The sequence below is a fragment of the Acinonyx jubatus genome, chromosome E1, assembly GCF_027475565.1.
Source record: "Acinonyx jubatus isolate Ajub_Pintada_27869175 chromosome E1, VMU_Ajub_asm_v1.0, whole genome shotgun sequence".
NCBI lineage: Eukaryota > Metazoa > Chordata > Mammalia > Carnivora > Felidae > Acinonyx > Acinonyx jubatus.
The window spans coordinates 53,977,196-53,990,085 of NC_069397.1; the positions used below are offsets into that span (position 1 = coordinate 53,977,196).

Here is a 12,890-nt window from a genome sequence, read left to right on the forward strand (position 1 = left end):
AACCTTACAACAGGGCCTTCTCTTACCCACCACTCCGACTCCATGGGCTTCTAATCTAGGAAAGGCATAGGTAGATTTAGCAGGATGAGAACATGAGGAAGTCTGGCAGACAGAGATTGAAAAGAAGACCCTGCCAGCTAGAAGAGGGGGAAGATTCGGTGTCCAGCCACAGCGAGGTGAAGGGGGACAGGCTAGAGGGGCCGAAGGGTCACTTCAGTGACCACTTCGGTGGACAGCGGTGGGGGCTGGGGCGTGGGGAGCGTGGGGGCAGAAGCACGTAGAACACAGGGAGCTTAAGAGGAAGCCGCATCCGGACTCTGCCCGCAGAATGAGATGGGCAGGTCTCGGAGGCTGCAGGAGGAGTGAGGAGGGCCAGAGGGGGCGGCTGCCCCCACCCCACCTGCCTCCTGTGGGTTGGAATGAGGTCTCTTCTGCCCCAAGTTCACGTTCGACTTAGGGAGACAGAGTGGAGTGGCGAGGTTGCTGCAAGACCGCACCCCTACCAGGTGCTGGGTGGGGTACAGGAAAAGGCGACACCAAACCTGGGAGGGGGGGAGGGGTCCAGTCTGTTCCCTGCTTGGCTGCCTAGGAAAGTGTGGCCTGAGCCCCGCAGGGCCTTTGCCGAGGCCTAATGGCCTAAGGACGGTGCACCCCAGTCCACCCCGGAGGCGGGCTGCCGCGGGTCCTCTGACCCTGAGGCCCTAAGCACGCACGGCCTCCGGCCCCGCCCGCCCGCCTAGCTGCCTCGCTATTGGCTGCAGCGTCTGGGAGCCCCTGGCTGGGTAATTAACGAAGGATTAATGAGATCCCCAAAGTCAACAGAAAAATCGATGGGCCACGGAGCCTGAGCAGCGGCTGCGCAGTCCCGCAGGGGAGGGCGTCGGGGGCATCGGTGCGGGCCCCGGGGTCTCACCTGGACTGAAGATCCGCGCTGCGTCGGCAGTCGGTCAGCCGGGGGCGATGCCAGCCCAGGCCTCAGGTAAGGCTCCCGGCGGCGGCGCCAGGCTCCGGAGCTCCCTTCGACTGCCGGCGGGACTTCTCGGGCGTGCCCATCCTTGACATTTACACCTGCTTCGGGTTCAAGGACTAGGGGCTGTAGGGGTAAGGGAGGGAGGGCGGGATGACTAGGGGGAGGCCAACCCCTGGCGACCCGAGAACCAACCCTTCTCTATCCCGCACCGCAACCCTGGCTCCGCTGCCCACCTTCTTTCCGCGAATAGGGGACACACAAAAATCAGCAAGGCGGGTCCCACCCTAGCCGGTCTGGGGGCGCACAGCCAAAAGTGGGTGCTGAGGCCAGGAAGAATCAAAACCCAGGATGGCTGGGTCAAGGGCTGTGGGGTTGGGGCTGCCTGGACATCTGGTCTGAGGTGTATGTGTAGCGGCTGCCCCGGGCACCGCGGTCCCTCGAGTGGCTCAGAGAGAAACCCCCAAGGTCCCAGCCCGCGCTCAGCTGCCTCCTCCGGAGCTGGTCCTGCGGCTCCGGGCCAGGCGCCACGCCCCGACGGCTCCGCGGCTTTCATCATCACCTGTCTCTAATCGCGACCCACAAACCAGTTTGGTGTCCGGGCCCTCCCTTGGACTGGCGTCGCGCCAAGGGACGTGCCAGAGGGCGGTGGATTCCTCCTTGTCAGTCCTGGGTGCCCTAGCCTCTTTCCCGCGCCCCCCACTTGTCCCACCCTGGCACCCTCCCCGGCCGCAGACCGAATTCGACCACTTCCAGGACTCCCTCTAGCGGCCGTTGGAGGGTAGGATTTGGGGGTGGGGAGGGCAGGGAAGGGGACCCTGAAGAGAGAGGACCTGGAACCTTGTCCTGGAGTGTCCCCTCTAGGCCTGCAGTCCAAGCAAAAACCACCCCTGAAATTTACCAGTAATCCTGACCCTTCCAGTCTCTCCAGGACCTCGACAGAACTGAAAGGAAAGACACAGATAACTAACACTGAGAGTTTTCTGTGTGCCAGACATGGCTCTACATGCATTTACACGCATTAAATCATTTAATTTTCACGAAACCCCGATGAGGTAGGCATTATGCATTAAGTGCTTCATTTATTTGTTCAAGAAATCTTTACTCAGTATCTTCTATGCACCAGGTACTATTCCATAGTTGTACATCCATTTTACATATGAGGAAACTGAGGCACAGAGAGTCTCGGTAGCTTATCCAAGATCACAGAGATAGTAAGTGCCAGAATTGGGCTCATTAGGCTCTACTGCCCTGGGAAGATGAGGGACATTGTGGGGAAGGCAAGAAGAAGGAGTCAGGGTTGGGACAAAAGGAGCAGGGAGGTGTCCCTGTGAGTCTCATACTTGCTCAACTTGGAGGACAGATAAAGATTATGTCTAAAGTCTCTGGGATTGGGTCCGGATGGAAAGCATTTAATGGGAAGGGTCTCTGTCCATGGCTCTGGTGCTGAAAGTTCCCCCAGAAAATGGCAGAGTCAGTCAGCAAGAGCAGCGTGCCTGTGATAGGTTTGGAGGGTTCGAGTTCAGCAGGACCTGGTCCCTGCCCTGGAGGCTCTCCTGACCTTGAGGGGGTCCAGCCATGCCCACAGCACCTCACCAGACAGTGCACATGCACTCCCAATAGATGCTTGGGCAGGGAAAGAATGCTTCCCGGGAGAGGTTCTTAAGGTAGGTGGAGAAGATGGGCAAGAGCCATTGGTGGAAGGTAACAGGTGAGGCAGAGGAACAGCAGCCTCCAGAAGTGATGGGGGGGAGGGGTGTGGGAAGCCACACAAGGATGGATGGAGCCTTGGAGCCTTCTGGCTGGGCCTGGATCGACATGGGGAGTAGGTGTCCAGAGTGTGACGAGGGGGCTGGACAGGGAGAGGGCAAAAGACGACAGAGGGGACTGGGAAAGGGGGACAAAATCATTTGTAGAATCTTGAATACAGGACCAAGTGTTATTCTATTTGCCATAACAGAACCACAGAAGGTATGAATATTGAACAAAGAGCACATGGGAGCCTGGGGGTTTGGAAAGGCTGTCTTTTAGAGCCAAATGTGGTGAGGGTCTTCTGGTGGTTACAGAGAGGGAAAAGCTGAAGCTCCTGAAGCTGAGTTAAAGGGTAGAGACAGAGCAAAGAGCAGTGAGTTAGAAGAGAATGAGCATGACAGGTGATGCCCCAGGGGGCCCATGGGGCACCTAGTGTAGCCTTGGCCTGGGGCTCAGGGAGGGCCACTTAGAGGAGGTGGGGTTCTGCTCTAAGCTGCAGTCAGCCAAAGGGCAAGGGGGTGGGCATTATGGGCAAAAGGCGGCGTGGGCAGACGGGGTGGTGAACAAAAGCAGGCACATTCTGAGAGCTACAGCAGGATGACACAGTCCGTGGCAGGGAGTGGGGTCTAAGGACAGTGCTAGAGAGCTAAGTCAAGGCCAGACCAGGAAGCAAAAGCAGCTAGCCTCCAAGCCTGTACTAAACATGCACCGTAAGTTTTCATTTTGAAAGGCAGTGCAGGCCGTGCTAGATAGTTTGGACTTTATACTGAGGGCAATTGTCTTATTTTTATTTTTATTTCTTTAGTTCCATTGTAATTAACATACAGTGTTATATTAGTTTCAGATGTCCAAATAGTGATTCAACAACTCTATACATTCAGCAGTGCTCGTCACAGTAACTATACTCTTAATCCCCATCACCTATTTCACCCATTCCCCCCACCCACCTCCACTCTGTAACCACCAATTTGTTCTCTACATTTAAGAGTCTAATTTTTCATTTGTCTCCTTTTTGCTTTATCTGTTTTGTTTCGTAAATTCCATATATGAGTGAGATCTTACGGTATTTGTCTTTCTCTGATTGACTCATTTCCCCTCAGCAATTGGGAACTTTGGCGGGCTTACAGTAGGGGAGAGGCACAGTGGGTAGGGAAACCAGTGCAGGAGAGAGCAGAAGAGGCCCTGAACTAGGGTAGAGGTTGAGGTCAAGAAAAATCTAAGGGAGGGGCGCCTAGGTGACTCAGTCGTTGAGCATCCGACTTTGGTTCAGGTCATGATCTCACAGTTCGTGGGTTAGAGCCCCGTGTTGGGCTCTGTGCTGACAGCTCAGAGCCTGGAGCCTGCTTCAGATTCTGTGTCTCCCTCTCTCTCCCTGCCCCTCCCTTGCTTGTGCTCTCTCTCTCTGTGTCAAAAATAAATAAACATTTAAAAGTTTTTTTAATAAACATTAAAATGTTTTAATAAAAATAATAAAATAAAACAGTAAGTAAAGAAAGAACAATCTAAGAGAGGTTTGCAGGCTGGAATGGACAGGCTTAGACCTGAGAGGTTGATAGGGGAGAGGCGAGGAGGGTACCTGGCTACCTGCTGGGAGAGGTGGGAATGGAGAGGCCTCTGACTGAGGTAGTTAAGAAGCAGACCTTCTGCCCGCCTGGAGGATGGGCACAGAGAGCACTTGGCACCCCGAGCCCAGAGTACCAGGGATGTGGGCAGTGGCAGCACCAAGGGAGAGCTTCAGAGATGGCCAGGGATGGCGAGAGGGCCTCCCGGGTCAGCTCAGGAGAAGCCTTCCACGGGGACGGCACCCGGAACCACCAGACCATCCTCACTGTCTAGTGTAGCTTCAGCCCCACAAGGAATGAGTACCCAAAGGGCCCACCGGGGATCATGCTGGACTCCCAGCCTGTCCCGTGTTCACAGCGGATATTGAAAGTCAATCCCAGAACTTTGCCCCTAAATCTTAATGTGCTTTAAAATTACTTTCAATCCCATAAAAAATGTGCCTTTAAACACTAGAGCATTGGGGGGGCACCTGAGTGGCTCAGTCAGTTAAGCGTCCGACTTCAGCTCAGGTCACGATCTCGCGGTCCATGAGTTCGAGCCCCGCGTCGGGCTCTGGGCTGATGGCTCAGAGCCTGGAGCCCGCTTCCGATTCTGTGTCTCCCTCTCTCTCTCTGCCCCTCCCCCGTTCATGCCCTGTCTCTCTCTGTCTCAAAAATAAATAAACGTTAAAAAAAAAAAAAACAACTAGAGCATTGGGGCACCTGGGTGGCTCAGTTGGTTAAACGTCCAACTCTTGGTTCAGGCTCAGGTTTGTGAATTCGAGCCCCACGTATGGCTCTGTGCTGACAGTGCAGATCCTGTTCAGGGTTGTCTCTCTCTCCCTGCCCCTCCCCTGCTCACACACACACACAGACATACACACTCAAAATAAATAAATAGGCTTTAAAAAAAATTACAAAATAGAAACTAGAGTGTTAAACCACTCCCAATCCTAGTACCCTACTCCCTTCCCTAGAAGAAACTCCTATTGTGAATCTGGTGGATGTCTTCTAGACTTTTATTCTTTTTTTGATGTTTATTTATTTATTTTGGAGAGAAGGAGGGAGGGAGGAGCAGACAGAGCGGGAGAGAGAGAATCCCAAGCAGGCTCTGCACTGTCAGCACAGAGCCCGACCTGGGGCTTTCTCGCACGAACTGTGAGATCAGAACCTGAGCTGAAATCGAGAGTCAGATGTTTAACCAACTGAGCCACCCTGGCGCCCCTCCTCTAGACTTTTAAAAGTAATTTTATATATACACATATACATCCATAATCAAGTATCATTCAAATCACAGCATTCTTTCCCACCAACCTCACACTCAGCCTCAGGATCCTTCTCAACACATTGTAGGTAAACATTACCCAGCTAATCAAAGTCAGAACAAGAGAGGACACCTTCTTGCTCTCCCTGCCTTCCAGAGGGAAATTCCTCCCGGAAGTCAGCAGAACACAATCTGCCATTTAGTGGTGACGAGTCACAAAATGTCCAGTGGCCAGACATTATGCAGATGCCTCTGGCTCCCTTGACAGAGTTATTTTCCGTCTTCAGATCAGGCACTGAGGCAGAAAGTGGGATAACCTTGCAGGGCGTTGGGAGGGAGGTATTCCTCAAGCCAGTCGAAATAATCCCTATCTTTATTTGGAGCACAAAGGATTCCCATATCCCCTGGTTTGTTTTTTGTTTTTTGTTTTTATTTTAGAGAGAGAGAGCACAAGCAGGGGAGAGGGGCGGAGGGAGAGAGTATCCTAAGCAGGTTCCGCACTCAGCACAGAGCCCGACGTGGGGCTCAATCCCACGGCCCTGGGATCATGACCCGAGCCAAAATCAAAAGCCAGATACTCAACTGACTGAGCCACCCCTGGTCTGTGTGAACCTCCTCAGGTGCTGTAAAGTAGACAAGGAAGCTGCTATTATTTCCAGTGTCTGACCAGGGAGGTTGCATAGCTTGCCCTAGGTCACACAGCAGTTAAGGGCAGGGGTAGAATGAAACCAGGAAAGCCTGGCAGCCAACCAGGACCCTGTGTCCCCAGCCCCTTCTCAGCCTGCATCCATGGCCTCTCCAGAAGCACAGAAGACTGGAGCGGCCCCAGCCGAGGAGAACCAAGTCGGCACGGGGGCCGAGAAAATGGGAGCTCCTGCCCCCCCGTACCAGAAGTCCTGGCTGGCGCGGCATTTCTCACTGCTGCGGAGAGACAGGCAGGCCCAGAAGGCAGGGCAGCTCTTCTCGGGGCTCCTGGCCCTCAATGTGGTGTTCCTGGGTGGAGCCTTCATCTGTAGCATGATCTTCAACAACGTGGCTGTCACGCTGGGCGACGTGTGGATCCTGCTGGCCGCCCTGAAGGCCCTGTCCCTTCTCTGGCTCCTCTATTACGCCACCTGCACCACCCGCCACACACACGCCATGCTCTTCCGGGACCCTCATGCAGGATCCATTTGGGTGCGGGGTGAGTGTTGGGGCATGGGGTGGCCGGAGAGGGGTGGGGAGGGAGACCCGGGTCCAGGGAAGGCGCCAACGGCCACCTGGCCCGGCCAGGCTCCCTGGTGCTCTTCGGCAGCTGTGCCATCTGCCTGAACGTCTTCCGAGTGGGCTACGACGTGAGCCACATCCACTGCAAGTCGCAGCTGGAACTCATCTTCCCCGTCATCGAGATTGTCTTCATTGGCGCCCAGGTGACAGGCCTCTTCCGTCCCCATGCCGCATGCACACACACACCCCGACCATGCCTAGGCGCAGCTTGCAGGGCCTAGCATATGTGCACACAGGCCGCAGCCCCCCACTAATGCCTGCCTCCACATACCCACGTCCATGCACAGCTACGTGTACCTGCATCACTGAAATGCAGACCACTATAAATACACCTGCCTGTGCATACTTGCATATCCCTAAATCCACACCCCCCAGGAATACAGAGCTACTCTTAGGAACCAACATCACTCACACTCCTGAGTCCCTGTCCTGTGCCGGGCATTGTGCTGGCTGTTTCTTTGCATCATCCCATCCATTTCCCCGATAAGTAGGCATTCCCCTAAGAGGTGGGCATTTTAGCCCCATTTTAGAGATGAGGAGACTGAGCCTCTGAGATATTTTGCCACTGACCCAAGACGACACAGCAAGGGAACGGCAGAGCCAGGATTCCAGTCCAGACGTCCTCACTGTCACTTCCATTGTACATACATACAAGCAACTGGGGCACATACCCCACGCTCCCGCCACCCCTGCCCCCAGCCCCTGGGCTCAAGGCCCCATCTCTTTCAGACCTGGGTGCTCTGGAAACACTGTAAGGACTGTGTTCAGGTCCAGACCAATTTCACTAGGTAAGATGGGGTACCTTCTCTCCCTCCAACCCCTGGGGCTCCCTGTCCCCTGCCAGTGCCTGCTCCCACAGATTCCTTGGACAGGGTGTCCCTGGGGTGGCACGTCTGTCCGGGAAGGGGTCCCAAGAGGCCTCTAGGGCTGCCTCTCCTGAAGTCCTAATGCCAGATGGGATCTGGCTTTGGGAGAGAGCTGTCTCCCCCAAGGCAGTGATGGTGAGGGCGGAGCACGCGGGAGCCAGCCAGGCTGTGTGGACACAGTGTGGCACCTCCTCCAGGTGTGGCCTGATGCTGACCCTGGCCACAAACCTGCTGTTGTGGGTTCTGGCTGTCACCAACGACTCCATGCACCGCGAGATCAAGGCTGAGCTCAGCGCCCTTGTGGAAAACTTATCAGGTACAGAGGAGACATGATCCCCCAGCCCCAAATGCACATACACACACACACACACACACACACACACACACTCGCACGCACACGCACATTCCCTCCCAGAGTGGGAGCAAACTCTGGATCGTGACTACACACTGGTCCTCGTCCTGCCCCATCGGTGCTGGCACCGCGCAGCCCGGCTCCAGGCATCTAGCTGTCACCTTAACTAGCCACAAATCCTGGCTGAGCTACTCGCTGATAAGTCCAGGTATGCGCCCCACCCCTAGCATTCGCATTTTACTTGCAAGAAATTAAAAAGGCTTCAGGACTGAAAGGAACGGATGTCTTCCTAACACAGTTGTGGATCCCCGGACATATCAGGAGAGACAGAAGATTTCTGGGCAGAAGGCCCTCCCGCAGATTGTTCCATGACCCAGTCCCCTACCTGTACAGTCTGCCCTTAGAGGCTACATCCCACACACCTACATGGGGGTTTCAGCCACACCTGTATATGTAAAGCACACCCCTCCCCAGGTGGCATCACCATCCTGACCCGTGTACAGCCAAGCCTTCCCAGCACATTCATGCATTTGCACCCCCGCTGCAAAAATCCCAGCCTGCCTATGGACTGCGGACATTCTTTAGACTCAGATACATTTTTCAGAAGAGCTGTGCTGAGAATTTTTGACAAGTGACACCACGGATTCTTTTAGTAAAAGTCAAACATACAGATGAGTAAAAAAACGGGATATATCCATCACCTAGAGGTAATCATTATTAACACGTTGCTATAATTTCAGTGTCTTGCCGAATTACATCATGGAGATCACAACATTTCATCTCAAAACATTTTCATGCACATCTCTTTAAAATAAGTATATTTCCCTCCACTACCACAATGTTATAATTTCTTTTAATTTTTTTAATGTTTATTTGTTTTTTGAGGGAGAGAGAGAGAGAGTGCAAGCAGGGGAGGGGCAGGGAGAGAGGGAGACACAGAATCCGAAGCAGGCTCCAGGCTCTGAGCTGTCAGCACAGAGCCTGACGTGGGGCTCAAACCCACGAACCATGAGAAATGACCTGAGCCGGATCATAATCTCTAACAGAATTCCTCAACATGATCCCCATCCTCTCCATCGACCTGTTCAGCTTTCCCCAACCAGCCTGTGAAATGTCTCCTACGATGCTGTGTTCAAACATGGTTCTGTCTCTTGCATCTCTGTTTTCCTAATGGCATTGAGGTTTGTCAGGCTGCTTCCTAGTGGTGGCATTTGACTTGTTCTCCTCTTCCCTGCTCAGCCTGCCACCTGGAAGTATGGACCAACGCCTCGATCAGATCCAGGTTAAACGCTTTGGACACTGGCATTCCACAGTTGATGCTGTGAGCTTTGCAAGGGACCTCATCACGAGGCAAGGTGTCTGATTGCCCCACAGAGCATGTAGCCGAGGGTTCAGATGCAGCAGCCAGATCCTCCTGTTGTAAAGTCATAGACTTCCCCTCGTGCCCGAGAAGTAATCTGTTGAGGTGACATTTGGCCCCAAAGACATGATGTGTCTTTACAAAAGCTTGGCTCCTGAAGTCTGAAATCCCTTTGTAAAGAAACGACCATCCCGCGATTTCTGATTTCTGTCTCTGGACCTCAGTTTCCAAGTCTGTAAAATGGGTGCCATACTCCCGGAGTGTGGGACTGACTGGTGCGGCCAGTTTCCTCAGAACGAGGTCCACCTGAACAACTATCCCTTCCCACCCTGCCCCCTCCCAGGCAATGACACCAACACCTGCGTGTGCCTCAATGCCACGGTGTGCGAGGTCTTCCAGAAGGGCTATCTGATGCTCTACCCCTTCAGCACCGAGTACTGCCTCATCTGCTGTGCTGTGCTCTTTGTCATGTGGAAGAACGTGGGCCGCCGCCTGGCACCCCATGCAGGTGCCCACCCCGGCACGCCTCCCTTCCACCTGCACGGGGCCATCTTCGGGCCACTGCTTGGCCTGCTGGCCCTGGTGGCAGGCGTGTGCGTCTTCGTGCTCTTCCAGATCGAAGCAAGTGGCCTCGCCATCGCACGCCAATACTTCATCCTCTACTATGCCTTCTACGTAGCCGTGCTGCCCGCCATGAGCCTGGCGTGCTTGGCGGGCACGGCCATCCACGGGCTGGAGGAGCGAGAGCTGGACACGCTCAAGAACCCCACCCGCAGCCTGGACGTGGTGCTGCTGATGGGCGCGGCGCTGGGCCAGATGGGCATCGCCTACTTTTCCATCGTGGCCATCGTGGCCACTCGCCCCCACGAGCTGCTCAACCGCCTCATCCTGGCCTACTCGCTGCTGATTATCTTGCAGCACATCGCCCAGAACCTCTTCATCATTGAGGGCCTGCATCGGCGTCCGCTCTGGGAGACGGCAGGGAAGCAGGAGGCCGAGCTGCCCCGCCAGGGCTCCCTGCTGGAGCTGGGCCAGGACCTGCGGCGGGCCTCGCTGGCCTACATCCACTCCTACAGCCACCTCAACTGGAAGCGGCGGGCGCTCAAGGAGATCTGTCTCTTCCTCATCCTCTGCAATCTCACAGTGAGTGGACAGGGCGGGAGCGTGGGGACGGAGCTGCCCGGGTGGCCTCAGGGACCCTCAGGAAGGAAGGAATGGTGCGTTCGTTGAGCATCGACTGTCCCAAGGGCAACGGGCCTGTCCCTTTTATTGTCAGGGACACATGCACCTTTCCCACCAGCTCCACGCTGAGAGCAGTGTCCCCCAGCTCGCTGTAAGGTGCCCGCATGAATGAACGTGCCAAGCATATAGCTAAGTGCTCTTTACAAACATGGAAGATTTCCACCCTCAGGAAGTGTACTGTCCAGCTGGAGAGACACCAGGGGGCCAGTGAGGGAATTGCCAAATAATTGATCATCCACTGAATTGGGTCAAAGGGCAGAGATCATCAAGTGCCTGGTTTCCCAAAAGCTCTCTGGGGGAAGGTGTTGACGATGGCTGCTGGCTGTCTGGCAGCTAAAGTCTTGCGTCCACCTCCCCATGCCGTAGCTCAGCTCCTCACTGAATCATCACAGGAAACCCCTGCAGCAGCCACCGTTATGCACCATCCCTGTCCCCATTTGACAGATGGGGAAACGGAGGCTTAGGTTGTCCCACAGCCCGTCAGGGGCAGTGCCGGGACACCCAGGGTCGTTGGAGCGCATGAGGAACACATTCTAGGCGCACCGTGCTGGAAACACCTCAGGTGGTGAAGCCCCTGACACAGACCACCATACATCATCACCTGGCCCTACGTGCAGTAGGAGTTCAGAGAAGGAAATGTGGGCCCAGTGGGCCAAGGAAGGCCTCGTGAAGATTTAGTCTGGGTCTTGAGAAAGGGGCAGGATTTGGACAGAAGACAGGACCAGGCAGACAGAGCAGAGAGTCAAGACTGGCAGAGAAATGGAGCCAGAGCGGAAGAAGGTGGTTGAGGTCAAGGCACAGGGGAGCCCAGAGCAGGTTGGGCCATGGCTGGTGGCAACGTGAGGCCACATGATCCACCTAGAGTTCAGGCTGGCAAGCCAGGGAGGTGGCTGTGGTACGGGGTGGGGGATTTAGGGAGGAACGGCTTGCTTTGAAAGCCCAGGGCTGAAGGGATGAAGGGCTGAAGGGGGGGCGGTGTGCTAGCAGCTTTTGGGGCCTGCCTCCCTTGGGTGGAGTGCCGGTGGACGCAGAGAGCCCTCTCCCTCACTCAACCCCCTCCTCTCCTCCCCAGTTGTGGATGATGCCCGCGTTTGGTATACGCCCGGAGTTTGAGAACGGGCTGCAAAAGGACTTCTATGGCTACCGGACGTGGTTCACCGTCGTCAACTTTGGTCTGCCTCTGGGGGTCTTCTACCATATGCATTCTGTTGGAGGGCTGGTGGAGGTCTACTTGGAGGCCTGAGGCTGCCCAAGGACCCACCCCTGGCAGAACACCAAAGTGCCAAGGCTGGGCAGAGGGTAGCCCAGAGTCTCTGAGCAAACACTCCATTTCAGGGGGACCTAGACCAGACTGGATTCCCCAAAGCCTCCCCCTCCCCCAGATCCTCACCGAGGTGGGAGGCACCGTCTGCAGCCCAAGACCAAGGGCAGGGCCTGGACACTGAGCTTCTGATGCTCACACCCACGACTGGGAGCGTGCCTGCCCCTGTTCACCACCACAATCAGTACAGCCCAGGGGACATCCCAGGAAGCCCCCCACGGCTACTCTCCAGGACCAACAGCCCTAAATGACAGAGTCTGGTGGGAGGGGGGGGGTGCTGCCGCCCAGACTGATCTCAGGGGTCTGCCTCATTCTGTGGGGAGGGTACTTGGTTCAAGCTCAGCCCAGGACATTCTAGAAGCTTGCAGCCCAGCGAGCGGGCCTGGCCCTCCCTCCCCACATACCCTGTCTCCTAATGAGCTCATTAATTAGCTACCAGGAAGAGTTCAACAGCTCTCTCCTGCTGCCATAAACCCTGTTTGTTTGATCGATTACATTCAAGCTTTGTGACATTTGTTCTCAGGGACAGAGCTGTCACTTCGAGTATGGTAGGAAGGGACAGTCTTCCTGGTCAGGGCTCTGGGGCCGGGATGGTCCATTTCTGGGCCAGGAGGTGTCTAACCCAGTCCCTCCCTTGCCTGGTTCATGGGAGGAGGTGAGGAGAGGGGCTAGGGCTCTCACATGCCCCCACCCCTCACTAACACGCTCCTCCCTGGCACAGAGCCCCAGGTGACTTTCTGCACCTGGCTTAGCACAGGGACTGCAGCCTCTGGCCCGCTGGATCCTCCGAGGCACTGGGTGGAAGGGGCAGAGGCGCTGATGGCCCATCCATCACCCTGAGCCCAGTGTAAACAGTGGGCTGGGCCCCAGGTGAAGCCCAGGGTGAGGCTCAGGGAGGGCAGCCCAGGCTTTGCAGGCCTCTGGGCCCCTCCCCATGATGCTGGGCACTGCCAGGCACA

General features: G+C 55.5%; 1 protein-coding gene across 3 annotated transcripts; it reads left to right on the top strand.

The window, feature by feature from the left end:
- The first annotated feature begins 255 nt into the window (after positions 1-255).
- OTOP3 (otopetrin 3) lies at positions 256-12,425 on the top strand. 3 transcript variants are annotated; one of them, XM_053211481.1, is made up of 7 exons: positions 256-979; positions 6,327-6,707; positions 6,797-6,933; positions 7,520-7,578; positions 7,854-7,972; positions 9,712-10,511; positions 11,683-12,425. In XM_053211481.1, exons 1-7 carry the CDS (start codon positions 961-963, stop codon positions 11,851-11,853), a joined length of 1,686 nt encoding a protein of 561 aa, XP_053067456.1. In that variant the 5' UTR covers positions 256-960; the 3' UTR covers positions 11,854-12,425. The 3 variants fall into 3 exon arrangements, with proteins under 3 accessions (XP_053067456.1, XP_053067457.1, XP_026907958.1); XM_053211482.1 differs by having other exon boundaries at positions 257-979; positions 5,963-6,707; XM_027052157.2 differs by having other exon boundaries at positions 257-979; positions 6,294-6,707.
- Positions 12,426-12,890: the final 465 nt, after the last annotated feature.

Bases quoted from the DNA above. Each gene is read 5' to 3' on its own strand.
- OTOP3 (XM_027052157.2), top strand. The intron at 6,934-7,519 runs GTGACAGGCCTC...CATCTCTTTCAG, and splicing joins TTGTCTTCATTGGCGCCCAG to ACCTGGGTGCTCTGGAAACA. The intron at 10,512-11,682 runs GTGAGTGGACAG...TCTCCTCCCCAG, and splicing joins TCATCCTCTGCAATCTCACA to TTGTGGATGATGCCCGCGTT.